The sequence below is a fragment of the Panthera uncia genome (assembly GCF_023721935.1).
Source record: "Panthera uncia isolate 11264 chromosome B3 unlocalized genomic scaffold, Puncia_PCG_1.0 HiC_scaffold_1, whole genome shotgun sequence".
Classification (NCBI taxonomy): Eukaryota; Metazoa; Chordata; class Mammalia; order Carnivora; family Felidae; genus Panthera; species Panthera uncia.
In genome coordinates, this window is record NW_026057582.1 from 39,263,226 (window position 1) to 39,289,670 (window position 26,445).

General features: G+C 39.0%; 1 protein-coding gene across 3 annotated transcripts in view; it reads right to left on the minus strand.

The window, feature by feature from the left end:
* Positions 1 to 20,572: 20,572 nt before the first annotated feature.
* PPM1A (protein phosphatase, Mg2+/Mn2+ dependent 1A) overlaps positions 20,573 to 26,445 on the minus strand; it is a 49,394-nt gene continuing 43,521 nt past the window's right edge. For all 3 annotated transcript variants that reach the window (XM_049611521.1, XM_049611519.1, XM_049611522.1), the window contains one exon: positions 20,573 to 25,571. In XM_049611521.1, the coding sequence (XP_049467478.1) occupies positions 25,542 to 25,571 (30 nt within the window). In that variant the 3' untranslated portion in view covers positions 20,573 to 25,541. The remainder of the gene's footprint in view (positions 25,572 to 26,445) is intronic.

The following is a 26,445-nucleotide window of genomic DNA, read 5'->3' on the forward strand; positions in this document are numbered from 1 at the left end:
ACATGAGGATGCCTCAAGAACTTTTCTTTTGATCCCCGCAGGCCATCTGGAGCTGATGGACAAAGAGGTCTGAGATGAGGGGAAAAACACAGATCACAAAAGAAACCCAAGGTGAGGGGGCATCTGGGTGGCTCAGTTAAGCATCCAACTTCAGCTCAGGTCATGATCTCACGGTTCGTGGGTTCCAGCCCTGCGTCGGGCTCTGCGCTGCCAGCTCAGAGCCTGGAGCCTGCTTCGGATTTTGTGTCTCCCACTCTCTCTGCCCCTCCCCAACTTGTGTTCTATCTCTGTTTCTCAAAAATAAATAAACGTTAAAATTTTATTTATTTATTTATTTATTTACTTATTTATGAGAGAGAGAGAGAGAGAGAGAGAGAGAGAGAGAAAGTGCACGAGCGCCGAGCATGAGCAGGGGAGGGGCAGAGAGAGAGGGGGCCGGAGGATCCGAAGCAGGCTCCGTGCCGATAGGCTGACAGCAACTGCAAGCCGGATGTGGGGCTTGAACTCACAAACCGAGAGATCACGACCTGAGCCCAAGTCGGACGCTCAACCGACTGAGCCAGCCAGGCGCCCCTGCATTAAAAAATGTTGAAAGAAAGAAAGAAAGAAACCCAAGGTAAGAAGAGAAGGTGGAGGGGCACGGTTGGGGCGGGAGATGATGTAACTTCCTCAGCTGCCTGGTTTCTCATCCCCCAGTACTGTCAAAACCCCTCCTGAACCAGTCTCCACACCCAGCTGTATTTGGTCTGCTCTTATCCCTTCTTTCCTCCGTGTCCAAGCCTGTAATTATTGACACCAGGTGCACTGCTAACACTCATCTCCTGTGACTTTATCATTCACAGAACTGTGAGTGGTAATTTGCCAACTTCCATGGAAGTTTCTTTTTAAAGGCAGAAAACGCTGGGTATAATGTTACATCACTAAAGAACCCTTAGACAATAGAAAAGGAAATGGAATTTATCCAGGGAACAAAGGAGTCTGCAGCTCACTTCTCTTCAGCTCTAGACAACACTGTGGAATTGACTGCAGGGCTCTGGGAGAACAGAGACGGTGCTCAGGACAGGAAGCGGCTTGTGGCAGGAGAAGCTCCTGGGGTTGGTGCTTAGTAACTCCAAGTGGGGCATTTGCCCTAATGTCAAGCTGAGATTGAAGTGAGGAAGCAAAAGACTGGTTTATCCACTCAATAGGTTGCCAGGGAAGACCACAAACTAGTTAGGAGGTTTTGAAGGCAGGCTTCCTGGTTTCAGACCCGGGCTTAACCAGTTAGTAGTGGTGCACCCCTGTACAAGTCAGGCACCCTTTCTAAGCCTCAGTTGTTCATCTGAGTAATAGGACAATTATCATGCCTATGTCAGGGTGGTGTTTGAAGGATTTAAAGAAGATGCTGTGTGGAAAGCACTCAACCAACTACCTGACACAGAATACACACAGTGTCAACCGTGTGGCAGTGCTGGTTTGCTTTGCTTTGCCCAGCCATGTGCAAAGTGGTCATAAGACAGAGTAACCGTGTACTTTGGGGCATACACCTGCAAATCTGTCATGTTCGGTATCTTTGGAAGAAGAATGTTCCATCTGCAGCTGGTTTTGTGTATCTCTTGCTTCTGTTGGCCTCTGTGCAAGTCTCTTTCCTTAGAAAGGCAGACTGACAAAGACTCCTTCCTCCCTTCAGGCCTTTACTTGGCTCAGGAGACCTACGGCTCCAGACTGAGAGGTTCAGAAGTCCCCTCCAGTGAGCTAAGAGATAAGAAGAGAGTAATTAGTAAATAACTTTCACCTTGGATGACAGACGGATGAACAAATTACACATTGTGACTCAAATACAGGGGACTCTAAACTATGTGTTCAGCGTGTCTCCCAGCTTTGGGGTTTCTCAGGGGTGGGAAAATGAGGTCCAAATCCCAAGGGTCCGTGGTAGGTTCTTCAGTCTCTTCAAGACCAGTGCAGTTTCTAAGGAGCCAGTTCTGGAAGATTTAAAATCTTATCTTAGTAACCAGATTTCCTTGCCACTCCTCCCCATCAGCTCTTCTGTGGACTACATTGCTGCTGAGGAATTTGTGTGAACGCCAGTTCCCCAGTCATGCTCCTTTCTCCGAGAGAGACTGAGGAAGAATTTAGCAAAGCAAGGAGTTAGGAATAAGGTGGAGTGATGATACGGGACACCTGGGAAGGAGAGGCCATGAGGAAGGATCAGACACCTGCCCACAGATGAGAAGCATGATGATAATTCCCCACAACCCCCTTTCTGAACTTGTCTGTGAGACTTCATCTTAACCCCTGGCAACAGGTGAAAACACTGCCTACCCTCCATTTAGAGAACAAATAATCGTGGTTCACAAGTTAGAAATCAGGCCAAATTTAGTCATAGGGATACAACCAATATTCACAGCCCTTGAAAAACTGCCCTGGCCATGGGGGCAGGCACTTTGGATGGCCTCCAGCCCCCCTCCCCTTGCCCGTCAGGGCAGGAGACCACAGTGCTTGTTTCTGTGCTTCCCAAAGGCTGAGAGCCTGCCTGAAGATATCTCAAAGGTGAGTTTTTGAAAGTCATACTCATGGTGATCTTGACTTTTTGTGGTGAAAAGATTAATTGGCCAATTTGAATTTAAGACCCAAATGGACTTGACAGGCAGTGTCTGCAGTGCTGCATAAAATATTTTCTTGTTATTCATTCAGCTCAACTCACCCTAACCTTGAATATGGGGGAAGCATACATCTGAAACCAAGAGCTCACCCTGCTTGCAGAGTGGTGGGTGGGAGCCCCCATGGGAGCCTTCTTCCTGCCAATGGGGAACCACAAGCCTGACTCTGTAGGGGCAGTGGACACCCAGGGAAACAGTCACTTCCTGTTCAGGAGGAACCTCCAGTCTACTACTGTAGCTCATGGCCTTGAGGAAGTTGAAGGGGCCCCCAAAAACCTAGCAAAAATCTATCTGAATACACAAACTCCAAGACAGACTTCAGAGCTGTGCCCACAAAAGATGGTGCCAGCTCACCTGCTGACAAGCCAGGGGTAGGGTGTGGGGACTCAGGAACAGGGTGCACTCAAAATGACATATCAGAGAAAGGGTTAGTATCCAAAATCTATAAAGAGCTTATCAAAATCAACATCCAAAAAACAACCCAGTGAAGAAATGGGCAGAAGACAAGAACAGACATCCAGATGGCTAACAGACAGATGAAAAAAATGCTCAACATCACTCATCATCAGGGAAATACAAATCAAACCACAATGAGATACCACCTCATACCTGTCAGAATGGCTAAAATGAATAACTCAGGCAACAACAGATGTTGGCAAGGATGTGGAGGAGAAACACTTTTGCACTGTTGGGAATGCAAACTGGTTCAGTTGCTCTGGAAAATGGTATGGAGGTTCCTCAAAAAATTAAAAATAGAGCTATCCTATGACCCAGTGATTGCACTACTAGGTATTTATCCAAAGGATACAGAAGTGCAGTTTCAAAGGGGCACATTTCACCCCAATGTTTTTGGTAGCACTATCAACAATAGCCAAAGTATGGAAAGAGCCCAAATGTCCATCGACTCATGAATGGATAAAGAAGATGTGGCATATACATACACAATGGAATATTATTTGGCAATCAAAAAGAATGAAATCTCGCCATTTGCAACAGTGTGGAAGGAACTAGAGTGTATTATGCTCAGCGAGATAAATCAATCAGAGAAAAACAAATATATGACTTCACTCATATGTGAAATTTAAGATACAAAAGAGGTGAACATAAGGGAAGGAAAGCAAAAATAATATAAAAAGAAACAGGGAGATAAACCATAAGAGACTCTTAAATACAGAGAACAAACTGAGGATTGCTGGAGGGGTGTTGGGTGTGGGGGGGGATGAGCAAAATGGGCAAGAGGCATTAAGGATGGCACTTGTTGAGATAAGCACTGGGTGTTATATGTAAGTGATGAATCACTAAATTCTATTCCTGAAATCATCATTACACTATATGTTAACTAACTTGGATTTAAATTAAAAAAGAACACGGTACACTCAGAACTTAAGTCCCAGGTGAGCACCTCCCATTAGCCCCATCGAGGTGCCCCTTCCCCACCTCAGGGCAGCTCTGAAACAACAGGTAGGAGCTTTTCGGAATGACAGTGGCAGCCCGTGTGGTCTCTGCTCCCGTTCTGCTCTCTCCTGTTTGCAAAAGCAGCTGTACCACTACAGACTGGCTGTGCCTGCACCCCAGACTTTCTTGGTCTAGCAGAACTGGCACAAGCACATGCCTGGGAGGCTCCAGGATGGGGCTTTATCTGCTGTCTCCATAGCAACAACTATCACTTACTGAGTTGTTATTAGGGAGCGTCCCTGAGTTAAGCAATTGACCTACATGCTTGACTCAGGGGGCTGACATTCTGCATCAGCTGAATGCTGCCATTCTTCCACTCCCCTGTTCATTCACTGGCTTGTCTCATAAATGTGAACAACATCTGTCACTGTTTCTCAAAGACCGGAATCCAGTCTTTCCCACATCTTCATCTCCTACAGAGAATTAGCTCAGGGGCTTGCATGTACTGTTGGAAATGTGAAGGAAAATCCTCCATGTATGTACTGGATGTCATCGACTGAATGCCTGCCATGCTCACAATTGATCTTGCCTTATCCCACGTGACTTTCCTGCCCTACGTCAGAGGTTGGCACCTGAGCTTCAGGCTCCTGTCTCAGGCTGGATGTGGTCTGTGAGATGGCTGGTCCAGAGAGGGAGCAGCGTCGAATGAGACTCTTGAGAATGGATGTTGACTAGCCAGGCAATCAGATTCTCTCCCTTGGGGAATTTTGATTAAAGGCCTATGGAAGGAGTTCATCAGTTGGTGGCAGCAAAAGTAGAAGAAATAAGTTGAGTCACACATATGGTGGAATCCTGAAAGTGAACAGCAATGTCTGCCCACATATAAGAGGCTAGAGCCCTTATATCCTTGAATGATGTAACCCTGAGGCTCTATTTGTCTAACTAAAATTAAGTGCTATATTTAGGAACATGTTTCCTCTTCTACAGCCATCATCCAAATGTATAAATGCTGTAAAAGAATTTGGGAACACAAACCAAAATGAAAAACAGCCAAAGGGTTTCTCTTTGCTGAGCCCATTGTTTTCAAATTCAGGACAAGGCCAAGCACTGTCCATTGCCTGCACCTGCTTTCTTCCTCCCCTTCCTCAGCCGATTCCATGGTCTCACATGGCTAACTGGAATGGGGTCTCTGGCCACGCAGGCTGCTATACCTAGACAATGGGTCACTGCCGTGTTCTCCAGATGGTCTGTGGGTTGGGAAATCAGACTCTGCCTGACTGTTGTATTTCTGGTTGGCCAGGGAGGGGCATTCTCTGGACATGGTAGATCTAGCATGTGGTCTACTGTTCCCTGTAGTGCCAAATGGTAGGTGCTTTTTGTCAATTTCTAGGTAATTTAATTTTTTTTCAGTGTACATTGTCTTTTTCTATCCTCATTATAGTTTGTCTCCAGATAATGGGGAATTGAGTATTCTCAGTAAATCTGCGTATCTCCATACAGAGCCATATAAGATGCAAACATGTTTACATGATGGGTATTGCCAGCAAATGTGACATGATAACCAAAAATAACTACACTGTAGAAAGTAAGTATTGGGTTCAGCTAATAACATGACCAGCTAATAACATAACAGGATTTTTTTTTTGCCATGAAATAAAATATATTGATCAAAATACATGCACATTGCAAATAGGTATTGCCAATTGTCCACAAAAATAATGGCTGTATTAATCTACATTCAAGAGCATATACGTTCACATGTTCTCATGCATTGACCAACACAGGATCGTATCATTTTTTAGTTTTTGCCCATCTGAGAGGTGAAGAATCATACCTACAAAGCAACCACTAGTTCTCCTTTTTCTAATGGGTGGTGGTTTTTATCAGTCACAGTCTAGTCAGGAAAACAGAAAATTTATTCCAGCTTTCTGGTCCATCTCCTATAATTAGCATGAAGTAACTTAAAAAGGAAAAAAAAAAAATCAGCTGGCAAAGGAGAAATGTAGTTGAAGGGATCAGAGCCCCAGCATCACAAGGTGGAGTTGAGAAAAACAGATCTGGAACTGAGATGTTAGCTTCAAGACCAGCGTATTTCCATGGTCACTGGAAGTTAATATTTCTTCTGCAATGCTTTTGAATTGTCTTTTTTTTAATTGAAGTATAGTTGACACACAATGTTACATTAGTTTCAGGTGTAAAACATAGTGATTTGGCCAGTGTATATAACATAAGATGATTTTGTAATACTACAAAATCCCCTTTCCTAACTCATTGTGGATATGAGAACATCCAACCTGAATGCAGTTAGAGGAAATAAAATGTCATAGAGTTTCTCTTTGGATATTTTTATATAAATGTTTCTTAGAAGACAGTGGTTCCTGAAAGTTCTGATCACAGGTCAATGCATCCAAGTTAGAACTTAACAGTGTGAGGTTGTCAAGAAACAAGGGACTTAAGATTCCAGTCAAGAAGGAGTATTGGGGACCAGATTTATCCTTCCACATGAAGCAATTAAGGACATAGACAAAATATATGAAACAAAGATTTTTAGGACATTGGACAACCAGGAAGTAAGGCACAGGGATCCCTGAGAGAAGAGAAACATAAAATATGAACCTGTGAATGCCCCAGCTTATTGCCTGGGGAGAGGCTACATCACAGGGAGGAGGGGGGATTAGGTGGAGACTTGTGACCCCTCCGCATTGGGTAGACAGAGTTTGAAGTCTGGGGAAGCTCAGGCACTAGAGTTCTCAGGAGAGCGTCTCTGAGAAAGCTTAAGAGGGCTCTAGAGAGCAGCAGAGGCTCCTGCCAAGTCTCCAGCTGAGCTCCAGCCAGCACATGCATATGAGGAAACTACCTAAGACGAGGTACAGGATCACCCAGTACTGGATAACGTATAAATATTCCACATATTCAGTAGCAAACTTTATGTGACCTCAATTTAGAGAATTTTAAAAAGTATCACCCCCCCTTATGACTTAATTACCTCTTAAAGGTCCCACCGCCAAACACCATGACATTGGGGTTTAGGGTTTCAACATACTGATTTTTTTTAAGTTTATTTATTTTAAGAGAGAAAGAGAGAGATAGAGAAAGAGAGAGAGAGAAAGCAGGGGAGGAACACAGAGAGAAGGAGAGAAGGAATCCCAAGCAGACTCCATGCTGTCAGTGCAGAGCCTGACATGGGGCTGTATCCCATGAACCATGAGATCTTGAGCTGAAATCAAGAGTTGGAGGCTTAACTGACTGAAGCACCCAAGTGCCCCTTGACATATGGATTTTTATATATGAACATATTAGACATTTGAACATTTAGCTCGTTGCATAGCTTAATCCCTATTCTCTCTCTTAAAGTCATTGGTATATTTTTGAAAACTACCTTTGAGAATAAGGTATAAACAAATAGTCAAATCAGGACTCCTGTTTTGCAAAGAAAAATTCTAGCTTTGACTTTTGGAAAAGCCAATCAGACAAAGATTAGCAATGAAAGTATGTCTAAAACTTTCAGGATTGATGGAATAGTTGAAATCTACCTCCTTAAAAGGAGGTGAAGATTGATGTAATGTTCTCTCTGAGATAAATGCTTTTGCTAGCACATTATCAATGTCCAGTCTACTCTCCAGGGCACATTATCCAGACTCAAGGCCAAAAATAGAGTGGGGTGAGGGAGCCAGGAAAGCTTGGGGATGGATGAAGCTCAGAGATGGAGCAGGAGGCAGGCTGGGATGGCAGTCAGTCAAAGGCAAAGCTCAGGATTGGATCAGGAACCAATAGAGGGTTGAAGCTCAGGGCAGGGAATTCAAGGATGGAGTGAGAATATGCTAGGCACATGTATTAATTCTTAAAAAGTTAAAAGTTGGAAAGGAAAGGGAAAGCCTTTCTTTACAGTAGAATACAGAAAGTATGGAGTTACAAAATCAATTGATGCTAAAACTGGTAGGTGAGAGTTTGATGAGGAATAGACAACACAGTCTCAAAAAATCAAATTCCACATTAATTACAAGGTGAAAAACAGTGACTTCACAGTCAAGAAAACCAGCAGATATCACCTTACTTGAGTGATCAAAGATGACATAAACCACCAATAATGGGACAAATAGGTAACATGTGCCTCCTGGATGTGATGCACCAAGGAGGACATGGCATCAGTTCTGTGGTGGTCCTGCCACAACTGCATCATCTGAACTAGTAATAAGAAAGCACTGGAAAACCCAAACTGAGGGATAGTCTCAGAATAACTGGCTTCTTTTCCTCAAAAGTGGCACAGTCATTAAAGACAAAGGTGGGCCGAGGGACTGTTCCAGAATGAAGAAACTAGAGAGACACGACAGCTGATTGCAATGCATGATCCTGGGTTGACCTTGGAGTGGCAGAAAGGGCTATGAAAGGCATTTTGGTGTAATTGATGAAATTTGAATATGGACTGTAGATTAGGTGACTGTGTTTTATGAATGTTATCTTTCCTGGTTATGATAATTGGGCTGTGATTATGTAAGAAAACATCCTTGTTCTATGGAAATACACGTTGAAGTATTCAGAGGTGAAGAAGTACAGTGTTTCAACTCATTTTCAAATGGTTCAGAAAACAGTAACTGCTGATACAACCAATAGTGTACTTATCTAAATGTTTTAGATAATTTAGTGTTTGCCCACTCCTCCTATTGCCAGGAGTTGGTTAAATTCACCATCTAGTATGTAAGCTACTGAACGCAAGGACTAAAGAGTAGACATCACAGAGATGTCCTGGACTTGGAACAGTAATTGATGACACTTTGTATTGTCCCCTCTGGGAGGGGCTAATGCAGTTTTGAAAATTGCATTATGTGAGGCCAGGAGCATTTTGGGAAGCATTTGAATGAAAAAGACGTGGATGTAGATATTGGGAGACTTGCGAGATGATTTACAGAAGACAGTTGCCATAAATTGTTGCCCAGTATTCACCCCCTCTTCCTGTGCTCTGATCTCCTTTAGGACATCTCTTGTACAGCCTTATGTCTGGTCTCAGTGCATCACTAAATTTTGGCATCTGTCTTACAATGAAGCTAAGAGGATAGACCATTCCTCTGATTACCTTGGTTTTCACTCATTTCCAAGCCTGGTTTTCCAGCCTTCTTATAAGTCTGTGAGCTTCTAAGAGCCTTGCTATAAATTTCACTTTTTCCTTAAGTATTTCCTAGAGTCAAGATCTGTGGCCTGGAAAGGAAGAACCCTGACTGATCCATTCACTGTGTGGTGGGCACTGTGGTAGGTGTTTTGCATACACTGTCAACAATTCTCAGAGCCCTCCAGTCTCATGGAGAAGACAGGCATATAAAGGCTAATTGCTAGTAGCAAGAACCACAAATCCATTTGTCTCAGCTAATCGAGAGTTTTAAATAGGGATCCTAAGTACAGTTTTTACTGTGGGAATCGGAGTTGATCCTCACCAGCCAGATAAGAGGAAGGGGAAAAAGCGGTTTGCAAGCTCTGTGCCTCCAGCCTGTGCCCACGGCCAGGTGAGGCAGGAAGAGAAATCCATCCTCATAAAAAAAGTTGTTAATCTTTTAAACAAATGGTGCTGGGAAAACTGGATATCCATATATGAAGAATGAAGCTGGACCCTTACCTTACACCATATACAAAATTAACTAAAAAATGGATCAAAGACCTAAATTTAAGAACTATATAGCCCTTGGAATAAAACACAGCTGAAAATCTTCATGACTTTGGGTTAGGCAATGATTTCTTAGTTATGACACCAAAAGCACAGGCAATAAAAATAAATAAATCAGGCTTCACCAAAATTAAAAACTTTTGCACATCAAAAGACACTATCAACAGAGTAGAAAGACAACCCACAGAATGGGAGGAAATATTTGCAAATCATCTATCTGATAAGAAATTAATATCCAGAATATATAAAGAATCCCTACAAGTCAACACACCAACAAAACCAAGCAACCCAGTTAAAAATGGGCAAAAGTTAAACTAGATATTTTTCCAAAAAAGATACACAAATAGCCAATACACACATAAAAAGATGCTCAACATCATTAGTCATCAGGGAAATGCAAATCAAAACCAGTGAGAAACCACCATAGGATGGCTATTTTTCAAACAAATAAACAAAGAGAAAAGTATTGGTGAGGATATGGGGAACTGGAACCCGCATCATTGCTCCTGGGAATGTAAAATGGTGCAGCTGCTGTGGGTGACAATCTGGCAGCTCCTCAATAAGTTGAACACAGAGTTACAATATGACCCAGCAATTCCACTCCTAGGTATATACCCAAAAGAATTGAAAACATGGACTTCAAGCTGTATTACAAAGATGTAATCATCAAGACAGTATGGTACTGGCACAAGAACACTCAGATCAATGGAACAGAATAGAGAACCCAGAAGTAGACCCACAAACGTATGGCCAACTAATTTTTGACAAAGCAGGAAAGAATATCCAATGGAATAAAGACAGTCTTTTCAGCAAGTTGTGCTGAGGAAACTGGACATAACATGCAGAAAAATGAACCTGGACCACTTTCTTACACCATACACAAAAATTAAAAAATGGATGAAAGACCTAAATGTAAGACAGGAAGCCATCAATATCCTCGAGGAGAAAGCAGACAAAAGCTTTGATCTTGGTTGCAGCAACTTCTTACTCAACACGTCTCCAGAGGCAAGGGAAATAAAAGCAAAAATGAACTATGGGGACCTCATCAAAATAAAAAGCTTCTGCACAGCAAAGGAAACAATCAGCAAAACTAAAAGGCAACCGACAGAATGGGAGAAGATATTTGCAGACGACATATCGGATAAAGGGTTAGTATCCAAAATCTATAAAGAACTTATCAAACTCAACACCCAAAAAACAAATAATCCAGTGAAGAAATGGGCAAAAGACATTAATAGATACTTCTCCAAAGAAGACATCCAGGTGGCCAACCAACACATGAAAAAATGCTCAACATCACTCATCATCAGGGAAAGACAAATCAAAACCACAATCACACCTGTCAGAATGGCTAACATTAACAACTCAGGCAACAACAGATGTTGGTGAGAATGCGGAGAAAGAGGATCTCTTTTGCACTGCTGGTGGGAATGCAAACTGGTGCAGCCACTCTGGAAAACAGTATGGAGGTTCCTCAAAAAATTAAAAATAGAACTACCCTATGACCCAGCAATTGCACTACTAGGTATTTATCCAAGGGATACAGGTATGCCGTTTCCAAGGGGCACACCCCAACGTTTATAGCAGCACTATCAACAATAGCCAAGGTATGGAAAGAGCCCAAATGTACATCGATGAATGAATGGATAAAGATGTGGTGTGTGTGTATGTGTGTGTATGTGTGTGTGTGTGTGTGTGTGTAGACACACACACACACACACATACACACACATACATACAGTGGAGTATTACTTGGCAATCAAAACAAATGAAATCTTGCTGTTTGCAACTACATGGATGAAGCTAGAGGGTATTATGCTAGGTGAAGTTAGAGAAAGACAAATATCATATGACTTCACTCATACGAGGACTTTAAGACACAGAACAGATGAACACAAGGGAAGGGAAACAAATAATATAAAAACAGGGAGGAGGACAAAACAGAAGAGACTCATAAATATGGAGAACAAACTGAGGGTTACTGGAGGGGTTGTGGGAGGGGGAATGGGCTAAATGGGTAAGGGGCATTAAGGAATCTATCTACTCCTGAAATCACTGTTGCACTAGATGCTAACTTAGATGTAAATTTATTTTTTTTTGCATTTCTTTTTTTTTCAATATATGAAATTTATTGTCAAATTGGTTTCCATACAACACCCAGTGCTCATCCCAAAAGGTGCCCTCCTCAATACCCATCACCCACCCTCTCCTCCCTCCCACCCCCCATCAACCCTCAGTTTGTTCTCAGTTTTTAAGAGTCTCTTATGCTTTGGCTCTCTCCCACTCTAACCTCTTTTTTTTTTTTTCCTTCCCCTCCCCCATGGGTTTCTGTTAAGTTTCTCAGGATCCACATAAGAGTGAAAACATATGGTATCTGACTTTCTCTGTATGGCTTATTTCACTTAGCATCACACTCTCCTAGATGTAAATTTAAAAAATAAAAATAAAAAAAAAAGAATTGAAAACAGGGACTCAAATTTGTATACGTATGTTCATAGCAGCATTATGCACAGTAGCCAAAAGGTGGAAAAACCCCTGTCCATCAATGGGCAAATGGGTAAACAAACTGTGGCATATGCATTGTTGGGATAATAGCTGTAAAAAGGAATGAAATACTGATACATCTTAGAACATGGATGAAACTTGGAAGCATTATGCTAAGTGAAATAAGCCACATACAAATGGACAAATAGTGTATGATTTCACTTATATAAATATCTAGGATAGGTAAATTTCTCAAGCTAGAAAGTAGACTAGAGGTTACCAAGGGCTGAGGGGAGGGGAAAATGGGAAGTGACTGCTTAATGGATACAGTTTCTGTTTTGGGTGATGAAAATGCTCTGGAACTAGACAGCAGTAATGGTTAAACAACATTGTGAATGTACCTAATGCCACTGAATTGTACACTTAAAATGGTAACTTTGTTATGTATCTCTTACAATAACAAAATTATGTGAAGAGATAATAAAGCTGGTGAGATTTTCTCTGAGAAGTTAATTTGGGTGGCTAATGATCAAAGATGTTTGAAAAAAATGTTGGGTTTTTGTTTTTCCCAGCTTGAGGTTATTTTTTTTACAGGTTATCTAAATCATGGATGGAGGTATATCTAGTATATTTTGATTACTAATATTCTTCAGCTTGCACAATAATCCATATACACTAGAATTTCTCTTTGTCTTTTCCCCCAGTCACAAGAAAATGATTGGAAAGACTGTCACCAAATTTGGAGGCTTAAGTTAGTCTAACTTCAAATAATAGGCTCTGTGGCAAACATCACATCCACTTTGATGCTCCCAGAAACACTGAGGGGTAAGATTATCTGCAGAAGACCAGATTGAGGGCCAACTGTCTGCGGGCACACAGGAGCAGTTGCAGGTGAGGATAGCAGTGGAGGGGCCTCTGACAGGGCGGCTTTAGCATATCTGAGGGGTAGTGACAGCAGGGCTTTCTTTAGTTAATATTGGTTAATAATTCTGCCCAGCAATGGGCAGCATGGCTGGGACAGCGGGAGGATGAAGTAGCCAGTAAGTGGGCAGAGCCCACGCTGGTGGGTTTTGCTTTTTGTTTTTTTGTTTTTGCTCACCACTTATATTCAGAAAATTTCTACTCCAAAGAATTGCATTTACTAAGAAGAAAAACATATTATTGTTTTACCTCCTGTCCTGGCCACAACTGGCATAGGTTACTGGCTCAGAATGGAAGGAAGCGGAGCACAGTGTGAGGAGGGAAGCTTTCTGATAACACAGAGCTTCTGGCAGGGTTCACACCCAAACTGTCATATTCACGGTGAATGGACTTGGGTAGCGGCTTTAGAAGCACCTCAAAAATAGGCGCATGATTATTGTACACCCGAAGAGAGTCACCTCAGAAATAAGTTGCTGATAAATTGTTTTTTGAATTGTGAAGTGTTTTTTGAATTGTGAAGTATTTGGTCCATTGTTGAAACTTGAAAAAAATGATACACTGTCAAATGCCGAACTGCTCTTAGCTGACTCTACGTTCTGAATGTTAGTGTTATTTTGTTTTGGCTGGGAGGGCGGTGGTGGCAGAGGGCAGCGGCAGCAGCGAGCTAGAGCAAACAGGAAACCTCAAACAGCATTTCATGTGGTCCCCGCCTGTCTGCTCCCACGCACTTGCCTCAAAGTACGCAGTTCAAATTAGACCACCGCTCCTGGGTCGTGCTGGCCAAGTAATAGCTAGGCCAGCTAAGTCGGGGCTCAGCTAAGGTCATGAACGTCTCCTTCATGGAGTCACAGTTCTGCCACAGATACTAAGGCTCTCTACAGCCCCTATCTCTTCCAGAAGCTTCAGAACACTCCTCAGGTGGAAGAAATAACAGATAAACTTTGTTGACTGGGTAATCAGCCCAAATTACTTAATGACTGTTAGGTTTGGGGCAGCACTGTTCTGGGTGGTGTATGAGAATAACACACAGCTCCTCTATGTGTTGTGGAAATGCCACTGAACTTGACAGTAAAGCTGATTTAACATAAGCAATGCCATATTCCTAACATAGACTTAGTGAAAAGCTCTCTTCAGGAAGCAAAGGACATAAAAAGCAGGCTTTCTTAGTGTTGTGCCTTTAAACCTCTCTCACTCCCCTTTGGGGATCTGAGTGTGGGAAGTTCCTGCTAAACCAGGCATTCTCACTGGCCCCAGCTGCCTTACCTTTTCCTTTGCTCATCTGTTTTCTCTGCTGGGAAAACATCCTGTTTAGCCCTGTCTATGCAAATCCAACCTCACCCTTAATGCCAGGTAGTCTGATTCAACACCCAAAGATGCAGAAACACTGACCTCTCATAATTAGGACCACTTGCGATACGAGATAATCCCATGTGGTCCCTGCATCTGCCACCAGCACTTATCTCAAAGCGCACAGTTCGAATAAGACCACATCTCCTGGAGTGTGTGTAACACCAATCTCATTTTTTGCAGGCACACACACATGCACAGGCTTATTTATCCAAACGCATACTGTGCCCCCCTGGTAGCTATTAGGGTTATCCACAATTATTGTGGTTTGTTCCTTTCAGGTTTCCTGAAGTTAGATGTGACTTGTTTTGACCAGTGAAACAATCCAGGTGGAGTGAACAGTAAAGCAATTCCCATAAGACCCTAGGATCTGAAGGAGACAGGCATGTTTGGCGACAGCCAGGAGACCAGTGTGGCTGAAGCAAAAGCAAGGGAGGGGAGTCTGAGAGGTCTCAAGAACATCACATAGGGGGCTTTGTAGGCCACTGTTAAGGACTTTGGCTGTTAGTGAAATGGGAGCCACCTCAGGAATTTGAACAAAAGATCCCAGGAGGGGCAAGAGGGAATGTAGGCATCACTGGGATGGTGGTGGGGTAACCTTCCAGCTTAACCTTGATTGATGAAAGAGTTTTTAGTTTTCCAGGTCATTCTATCTTGCAGGCAGGTTCAGAATCACTGCTTCAGAGAAGACAGGGAAACGAATAGAAGGGAAACCTGCAATCCTTACCTTAAACTTCATTTTAATCACTTTCCTAATCGAACCTACAAGTGACATTGACAAATGATATTGGGTTATCCCCTCCTTCCCTTTATACAAGGCCTTTGGAGGTACATACTGGAGGGAGAACAAGACGACTAATCTACCGACCAGTGATGCATTATATTGACTGCTGTAAAACATAAGGAGGATTTATGGAGCCTAAATTGGTTGTTTTTAATTTCAGAAAAATAGAATTTTCTTAAGTTAAAAAAAAAAATGATACCTTGTTTTTCCACTTTAGAACCTCTTCTTGCCCTTTTCTCCTTTTCTTCCCCTCCTCCACATTCTTTTCCTCTTCCTCCTTTACCAAAGAGAAAACTGCCAACTTCATCAAATGACTTCAAATTATTAAAGTCTAAGAAAGTCACAGATTCTAAGATTAAAAAGTACAATTATTTTCACATAAACATTCAAATTTTTATATCTGAACAAATGAGTTTTGAACAAAAGTGTTTGACTTTCAGTCCAAGAAACTAAAATATCAAAACAGTTCCAAGAGACTTAGAGAACCAACTATGTGATCTTCAGAAACTGCTACTGCATTCTTCCTTATTTCAAATCATGGAGACTTGCCCTCCAGGAAGTTTCCTTCTTGGAGCCCTGCTCCTCCTGAGATGAAGCTTTTACTGACACTGTAGTTCTGTCAGATGCCAAATCCATCTGGTAGTGAAGCAGCAAACCTCTCTGAAGGTCAAGTTGAACCAGTAACACTAGTGACAGGCACCTGCAGTTGACCTTGAACAAGGATATTTATATATGCATATGTAACACACTTATAACCATATTGTCAGTAAACAGTCCAGCCTACCTATATTGTAGAAATCAGGACAGAGCACAACGATATCCAAGGATGCAGAATTCAACACCCTGAGACTTCCCTTAAAAAATGTTTACGCAAGTCCTAAAGTGAATGTAGTCTAGGAACTTATATATTAAAAACAAAGCCAAAGGACAAAAACAAGGCAAGCATTCTGATTTCAGACATAAAAGTAAATACTAAGGAAGGACACCCAAGCAAGCTTCCTTTCTGTGATCTTGGCACATTAGCAGTTTTGTTGCCCTTATTAAATGCTAAGACCTCTTTTTATTTTATTAAGGATCATTGCAGCAAAATCTGTCAAAATACGTCAAGAAAAGTGGACAGTTATAAAAGCTGAATTTATATAAGTAACATGAGGACTTTTTTTTTTCATCTATCAACTAATTTATCTGCTAGCATGAGGACTTTTATTTGCCTAATGCCAAGTTAAAAACTCACTTCCCATGTGATCCTACTGTATCAAATCACTAGAACATTTTACTTGTTTTGTTAGGAATGTTGTGGAGACTTTTATTTAATAAAAAAACTTTGTTTTGTTATAAGCAGTTAAAAGATCAATGGCTAAAATGACAGAATAACTCTGCTCTTATAATGATATATATAGTGAATCTTCATTTTCTTCATTAAATATGATCAAATACACATTGAAAATTGTTATATTGAAAATTTAAAAGACAATCTTTGGAATGGTTTCAGTATGCTAATGTGAGGTACATATATAAACCCATTTGACCTAGAACAGTCACAAACTCATCTAGCAAATCCTCTGATTTTTAAATATGGAACAATTTTAGTTGATAGCAAAACAAACACAAATAGCAAAATACAATACAAAAAAGATTTTTAGGAAGGACACAGCACGACTACAATCTAAGCCAGATTTGTCACCTAGTTAGAGCCTTCATCCACCTATAACAAAGAGACCACTTAAAAGAGTAATTTTCAGAGACTCGAGTGATGTCTCTGTCAGACTGAGTTGGATCCATAAATCTCTATGACCTTAATGTGTGAAAGTAACTCTGCTCACCTTACTTTTATGTTAATTCAAAATAAAACCGTAAAATCATTTTCCCATCTTATCTTTATGCTTTATTATAATCCAGCATTAATATTTAAACTCTAATTTCCTTTCCAGGTCAACTGCTGGAATAACATTTCTCATAGCAATGTCCAAGCAAGTTGATCTGATACCGGAGCATCTAGAGGGCTGGCTCTACGAGAAGCTGAAATGACAAAGAATAAGTTAGTGACTTAAAAACTGGAGATTTAATTTCAAGGTAGGAATCATAAACTTGGTATTGTCTGTTTTTACCAAACTTCATATATGCAAATTTTACATACGTATGGTTTTTCTTTAAACCTGTCATCCAGTTCTAAGGGTCAATTCCAAGGAGACACAACTAAATTGCAGTAATGAGAGAAGTACTGATTTGCAGTCTGATCATTCAAGAATAACTAACTTCAGGGGTGCCTGGATTACGCAGTCAGTTAAGCATCCCACTCTTGATCCTGGTTCAGGTCATGATCTCATGGTTCATAAGATCGAGTGCCGCGTTGGGCTCTACACTGACATTGTGGAACCTGCTTGGGATTTTCCCTCCCTCTACTGCCCCACTCATTCTCCCTCAAAATAAAAAAATAAACTTAAAAAGAAAAACCTTTAGAAACTACTAAATTGAACGAAAAAAACTGGCATTTTTATAGATCAAAGATGGCCAAATATCAGAAATTTCACTGACTCAAACTGACATCTGAAAAAATGTACCTTATGTACTCTTGCGTACCTGTAAGGAAAGCCACAGAGAAAATGCTTTGGTCTAGGAGACCCAAGCCTCTACCTAAACTATAGCAGAGGACACATACGCAGTATGTTGAGGTAAGCCACTATCTAGGTAACAGTACAACTATTAAACAATCTTATAAAAAGCTTTCTAGATACTCTGAATCACCTTGTACAAGGTATCAGAGAAATTAATATGAATTTCACTAGACAACATGTAGCAGCTGAGTCCAAATCGCTTACCCATGTCTGGCAAGTGGCTGGTTTTGAGACAAGTAAACAAAATGCTGTAGAGGGCATGCAAGCTAAGCTTGTCTGGGGCAGTTCGCCTAAGAATAGATTTTTCAACTTGAATCAAAATTTCTGTGATTTGATGGGAATTTCAATCTAAGCAATTAAGTGATAGCAAGGAAAGAGCACCCTAGTATTCGTTGCTCGGTAAATAATAGTTTAAAGGGAAAAAAAATAATTGAAATAAACAATTTTTACTTAAAAAAAAAACCCACAACAAACCCTACCTTCAATGTTTAAAAGAATTACAAAAAAACCAAAACCCCAGGACACAAAACTGCACTTTGACACGTGAACATGTACTCATTACATGTGAGCCAAATAAACTTATTTGCCTCAACCCTCATTTCCAAGACTTCCCACCTTTAATTAATTAACGTGTTTTCATTATACATTTCACAATGAAAATAGGTTTTGCAGTTCCTGGAACTTCACTTACATCACTAATTCGGTGTACTTTAAAATCCCTCTAATTATGCAAGCCTATAAAGTAAGTCACACTTTCAGACATGAACACAGGTAATACAAAATACCAGAATTAGCAGAAGCATCAAAGCACACAGACACGCACACACACTGCTGCTATGACGTGAGCACTACATCAGGGATACTCAATGGGTAAGGCCTTTTCCAGACCACTTCCAATTCCTAATCTCAACTCTTCAAGAGAGTAAGAAATATTTATCATCTGTAAGAAGACAAATGTAAATGTTCTTGCCAAAGAACTTCTTTGTTTCTGGAATGTTTTTATGAAAACCATCATTTCAAACTTGCTTTCAGTACTCTTCCTAAAATCAAGAAGGCACAAGACTATCAGTTCCATCTTCTTTAGCCAATTAACCAAATTCAGTTGAACAAAAATTCTCTTAATTTGTCCTAATAACTTCGAATTTTCCACATTTCTAGGCAGAACAAAAATGCTGCTTGCAATATCAAACAATCATAAATACACACACATTATGCAATTGCCTGTTTATTTAGTGGCACCAGTTTTGCAAACTAGAAATTATTTCTACTTTTCATCTCACATACAATCTGCAACCATTCACAGGCTGAATGCAATTTCTTCAACAGACTTGAAAACAAAAAGTACATTCTTAAAATTAGGACTGAATTCACATGTCTTCTTTGGACCAAGAAAATGGTACATAATACAAAATATACATTTATGGAATTTCTTTAAAAGTTTGGATCACATAAACAGCCAACAGTGGGTGAGTTAACTGTGGAGAATTTCATTATACACTGTTTAGGAAAAGTATTTCTGCAGTTGTATTAGTTTTACATTTATAGATTTTTAAAAAATGAATCTATGTATAATACAACATGCTTTTAACATGTACATGGACTCTCCACTTGTAACATTTATACAAATTAAGTGAAATAAACCATTTCAAGAGTGAAACCAACTACTATTGGGGCATATTACTACAAACAAGATACTTCCTGCGGATATGCTGATGTCTTGGTGAAGGGCTAACCAAGCAAGACAATGGTTTCTGTTTCAAAATTCCCACACATGGGAATTAAATAAGCTGTAACTGAACATCCAACTTGGGCAACAAATGAGACAAGCTAATCTTTTCATGGTCGTTACATTTTAGTAGAAATCCCATTAATCCTGTACATCGATGGCCATATGTTACATCCTATTTTAACATTCTGTATCAGTAAGTAAATACCTAATACCCTAGAATCTGAAGTGAATTAAACATTTAATGAACTCTAAAACTAGGAAGCTCAAAATTTTAAAACCTGAGTGCGATCAGACAGTTAAATGTCTTGTGAATATACTATATTTGCACTATGCAGGTCAGAAACATTCCAAACTTTCAATCTCCATCTTACCTCTTTTGAATTTCAAAAGTGGCAAACTTAGAGTGATGTTATCCTCCAAAACTGGTCCAAATAAGATTATTTTATTCACCTTTAAATTACTCTTTCCCCCAAAATACCACCTTTAAAAAGGGTATTTTAATATCAGATTTTAGCCTAGGCTCCCATCCACCTCCTCTCTCTCTCAAAAAGTTAAACACTTCCTTAAATTACTCAAATTATTTTGACACCTTTGAAATATTTTTTACGGGCTTTTTGCAGGAAAAAAAGGCTGATGAACCCCTTCAATATTGTAAACTTTGGGGAGTTAGGTACATTATATGAATTTTCCTGGGTAAGGAAGTTCCTAGGATTCATCATTTTCAAAGGGCCTGGGAACCTAAAAAGTTAAGAATTGTTCCTAAAATGGATTTGTAGCACTCACTATACCTAATTGAAATATTACTAATTTTGTCCTGTGTCTACAATCTCCTACACCAATCTTACTTCAGGTAGTACAATACAAACACAAATGTTACTCAATGTCTTCTACTGGACCAGGAGGACTATGGAAAAGAAAGGAAAAACATTAAATTTTTCTGAATATTTAATTCGATGAGAAAGCTAATAGAAACCAAGGTTTGGAGCAATTAAAAGACCGAAAGGATTGGGTTTTGTGGTGAATAAACATTTGCATTTATTTTTTCTGTTTTTAAGTTGAAGCAGCAGTATTTTTGTTTATCATTATCTCCCTTGATGGAAAATCAAATGATCTGAAGAAGCAAAGGTTGGTTCTTGCCGGTTTATGTAACAGTTCTTAATAGCCTGGCTAGAGGAAGATCTCTCTATGGCTTTTACAACAATTAAGAGTAATCCTCTCTGTCCTCCTCACTGGCATCTCCCAAATTTTCTTTTTTTCGGCCCAGTTTTATACAGTAGAAATTGGCCTTGGTGAAGTAATGCCCTAAACTCTTGCTCAAGAAAATGGAATCAGCCTGCTTACGTTTGAAAAAGAGACAGAGAGACAACCGCCACAAAGAGGGCAGTAGAGGAAATAAAGCAACATTTCGTGCTGGATAAGGGAGGGAAAAAAGTCACTTCTTTGTTACATCAATCCAAACAACATTTTCCCCCATCTAATAAAATGCAAGTTGGTCAACTATAATTTCAATACATCTGAGTGTTTCTAGTTGGCGCACTCCTACCTGCTGGTAATATAACCAGAAAAATACGAGAGCAGAGGCCACTAGGTTAATACATAAAGCAGGTAAAAGGGAAAGAATGAGTGAAGGTGAACAAATGGAGAAATGTTCATTTGACAATCAAGTGGAACCAAATGCCTCTCATCATTTCTGATGGCATTCTGATTATCAGTAATAACTAACACTTGAGACTTAACTATTCTGACCTACAAAACAATACAGTATTATACTCGCAACATTTAGAAAATGTATCCTTAAATATTTCAAGCATATTCTAAAGTAACATAGAATTTAAAAATACAATCCAAAACTCATGGCACATTATTGAAGAAAATAAAGTAAAATTATGCTTCTAAAGTTTTAAACTATAAAGAACTCCTCCTAATGCCTAAAAGAAAAACTAATGAGAGGACTAGATCACTCAGTTACAAAATGGTCATCTCACCGGCAGTATCTGCAAGCAAAAGTATGAAACTCTTTAAGGTTCCTTCAAAGAAAAACCTCAAAAGAGAAACATTTATGTACTGAAATATTTACATATTTTCTACTACCAAATCCTAATATAATACTGTACAAATAACAAAACATTATAGGCTTATACCTCTAATTCAAATTTTATGAATTAAAAGTATACATCATGAAATTCAAAATTAAAAAAGAAAACCTATAACCAATTTTGTCACTTCTTTCAGAAATCACAAATTGAATTCACATATGAACTTGTCCAGTAAAGATGGGCAGTGAAATTATTTTTAAAAATTAACACATATAATAATCATTTGGCTAAAACTAGATATTAATGGCAGTGTGTTTCAAAGAAACAGAATTTTTCTTAAATTTAGCTGTCTGTATATAGCAGGAAACTAATTTTATAGCAGGAGTAGTAAAAGGCCATTTGTTAAAGGTAGTCAAGCATACTGAATAGATTTGAGCCTCATCAGTCCTATATTATTACTATGCTGAGCAAAATTTTCTTTTGAATGAGATTTTAACTTTGGGGAGAGGAAAACAAATGGAAGTTTTCAAGTGAATAATGGAAGCATAAATGAGCTCTTTAGGACAGAGACCTGCCTTATTCAGGAAAATTATCTGGCAGACAGTAGGAGGGTGACAGCTATTTTTTTTTTTTTTTTTGGATGAGTGATTCAGTTATAATATTAACATATGTTAGATTATAAATTCTACTCAAATGTAAACTCCTTGAGGGCAAGGATCTAGTCATTTCTTTATAGTTCCAAGCTACTTCGCCTAGAACAGTGTTTTGCAGATAACACTCAATATGTTTTGTGAGAAAGCTGATTAGTGGAATTAATATGTGGTCAGATGGATGATCACTAAAAATGCTAGTATAACTCAGATTATTTGAATTACATAATTTATTCTTTAATCTAAATTTCTTAATGTAGTAATAAAAAATAAGTGGCTGGAGCAGTATACTAATTGCATAGTACTCTAGAAGCAAGCATTATAATTAAAAATGTTTGAAATAGTTCTAAAGCTAAATAAGAAAAATACCATTTGGATTTTGTAAAGTTAATGCTAATATTGAGAACTGCTTCTGTTATCTATAAAAGTATATTCCTTAACAAAGTGGAAATTAAGAGAGCTTACTGCTACGACAGTAAGAGACCAGTGAAATTTTTTAATGTTAGGGTTAAGAGTCTGCTACACAAAATGAATTTCCTATTACAAGCAGCAAAATGAGTTCATCCTAAGAAAACACTTAAATGAAAGTACATTTTGAATGGTATATTATCATCACAAAAGAACTTTCACCCTCCAAAGAAAATAACATACAACACATTGAAAAATTTTGAGGCATTGCCCTGAGATGCTAATTAGCACACAAAAGGGGGTTGGGAGGGCAAGAACTTAAGTGGTACAAAAATGAAGTGCACCATAGAGGTGCAAAAGTGCCTTTTAAACGTGTGGTCGGTTCCCACCACCACCATTACCCCCAGGAATCAAGAACACACACAGTCTGCTATAATAACGGATACTTCCTTTTTTATAATGAAAGGTTATATCTAGTATGGCAATGCTGACTCATGTGGAAAAGATTTAGTCTTCTCAGAGAACATTTAATAGTTTTCTCTCACTTCCAAGCTTCATTTCAGTACTAATAATTTTAACAGAGGAATAGCTTAACTTCCTCTTTTTTATTTAAAAACTCTCAAAAAAAAAAGCTCTAAATATGCTGTTATGGTTTGAAATACAGCTCTCCATCACATATTTTAACTTGTGATTTATGATTTTGCAGATCAAAATCCAATTCAAAGTTTTGCAATTTCTAGAACTAAAAAATTCAGTTTACTTAAAAAATTAAGAACCTGGCTTCTTATAATAGGAATTTAGTTTTCAGTACTAGTATGTCTGGTAATCACTCTATACTAGAAGCATTGTATTCATTAAATGCACACTGAGATGCTTGCAAAGCCATAACTTAGAACATTATCATACTTCGCACTCTACCACAGATTTAGACACTGAGCATTTATTTGTAAGTATGGAATTGGTTCTGTAATTCCAACTTATGAATTTCTAAATATAAATAGTACTTGTTTTTCTTCATTCATGCTGGATTGAGATATAAATTAAATACAATTAAATTACATTTAATCGCCTCACAAATAAGGGGGATAATGAAAAGGTTTTGCTGGTATGTAACTACTTAAATCTGAGACATTTCACATTACTTTTCCCACTACTCCCCTAACTTTACATTAGTTTTAAGGCTATATATACAAATATGTATATTTCCAAGTTAGGGAAAAAACAAATGTAACAAAGTTGATTATACTACCTTTTATACACAGAGTTTTGATTTTGTATTCAATGTTGTATTGTAATCTTACATTTTAATAATTTCTAGTGGGGAATCTGCCTACTGAATGATTAAATTACACGGCAATAAATACAATATTCAACCTAAAGAGACAAAAATACAGAAGGGCACAAAACAGTAGTCTTTTCAACGTGACAGATTTTAAAACTTACTTTCACATGCTTAATCAGAGGAATTTAAGCCTAAATTAAATTAGGTTATTTTTATATCTACAATTCCTTAAGCTTCGAATGTTATTTTTAAAGGCCAACAGCTAAATATTAGCAACATGCTCTATTTCAAATCACAAATACATCTTAACTACTTGGATTCTAAAGACATGAGTCCATTAAAAATCACAGGCAAACACACGCACGTGCACACACGCGCACACCCACCCACCCACCCACACACACGCACACCCCTACTATAGAGTGTTAGATTGTCAAGCTCTGACAATTATTTTAATTAAACAGTAGGCAAATTCAAGCTGATACACATAGAATGAAAAATAAGCAGCCAGAAAGAAACCCATTAAAAAACAGATCAAGAAACAACAGAGATTTAAATCTTTTAGTCTTTCTAATGGAAGGGAAACAGTTCCATCTGTGCCGTGAGTAACATTATTTCCCAATTAAAAGAGACAAACATCTTTCCCCACGAGAAACTTCTCACTTACAATGGCATGGTGTTTTAAAAGGGCGGGGTAAAGGAGGAATTACACATACATGATTAAATTTCTTGTTTGTTAAATCAAGCTTTATTGATAAAATGGAATTCAGAATACCTTACTAGGAACAGCAGCAGGCCCAGCCAATCATGATAGCAAAAATGTGGCAGTCTCCTACTATACGTAGGAAGCTGCTGCTTATCAATTAGTAATTCAATGTAAGGACTTGGAAAAGAGGTGCAAAGAATCAAGGCATTTCAGCCCCAAGATTGATATTCTTATGAATATACTGTATTACCTGCAATACTCCTGGCAACAAGGAGAGAACAACCTAGACGACAGTTAAATGAAGGGACCAGCTTTATCAACAGTGCCAACCCCACTGCCAAAACATGAAGACAGTTTTCAGTTAACTCCCTGGATGTCCGGCTTTGTAAGATTTGGGAATTCTTCTCCATAGTCATGTGCACATTTGAGTGCCTAGCTGACATGGCTGCTGCTCTCCCTGTCCCAACCCCAAGTCCAAACACAACATGACTTGAAAGGGCTATATATCTGTTGCATCACACAACAAGCCAAACATTTGTTTGTAACTCTGATAGTGATTTAAAGCAGTTCATAATTAAATATGAGCATTTTGTACAAGGACAATTACACTTTACAAAAAACAAAATCATACAACAAAAATTGCTGGAGTCTGATTTACAACATGAATTATGGTTTGAAATCACGTTTACATAAGTCTCAAATTTACAAAAAAAAACAAAACAATCAGTTCTGGGCTAGCTGTTGTACTGCTGAAGTTCTCTGGTGTGATCCACTCTCACCCATGACACATGTCCTTCTTTAAAGTTGAGGAGGGATGTTTAAAAGGTTCAAGGAAGTTGAGCTGTACTCTCCTTTGGAGGTGAAGGTAAACTCCATGGCTAGATGAGCAGTTTTACCACATATCATCAGTCGATGTAGAATCCTTTATAAAAGGAAACAAAGCAAAAGAAGGAACTACATTAAAGCTGAGAGGTGCCAAAGCACATTACTCTCGGGATAATGCAGCAAGATAAGGTTTTGTAAAGTTGACATTCAGTCTATAAATGCTTTCAAAGTATGTAAGTGTGTGTGTGTCTAATATGAAGTATCAGTATTCAAGTTGTTCAAAAAATCTGTTTTGGAGTAAAATATTTAAAATATGATTTTACCATGAGGTGGACCAAATGTATTTCTAAACCATATAATAAAAATTTCTTATTTTCTTCAATTAAAACCCAATTTATTTTTAGACCACTTTTATAAACTTTTATTACACAAGAAGAGATTAAGACCTCAAGTCATAAGAGATGTAATGAATACAGATGTGAGCAGTATATATTTTTGAGCTGTGCCCAAATGATTTTTAAGTTACCACTTTTCTGTAAACACCATACTGCAACAGAATCCTAACAGGAAACTGGAGAATAGGGCATTCTTTTCACGTAAGTAGAATTCTCTACTTTAGTATTTAAATGAAGTATATACTTCAGGGTTTTCAGACAAGGTATTTCCAAACATAAAAACTATTCAGTGGAGCTGGGCAATCTGAAGTTCTATTGTAGCTCCGTATAAAACTCAGAATAATTCAAGACTCTGAGCAACTTCAAAAAAAAACATTTAGTGGAGACAAACCTTCTGAAGTTGATTGCTTGCCGAGGCTTAAAAAACCAGCAATAATTCAAAGGGACTTTCTTCTTTTTTGAGAGAGGTGGCCACTCACCATGACTGTGTCCTCAATCACGAGAACTTTGGTGCACCCAGAGTTCAGAACAATCAATCAGGGGTGTGTGTAAGGGCAAATGGGTACAGTGAACAGC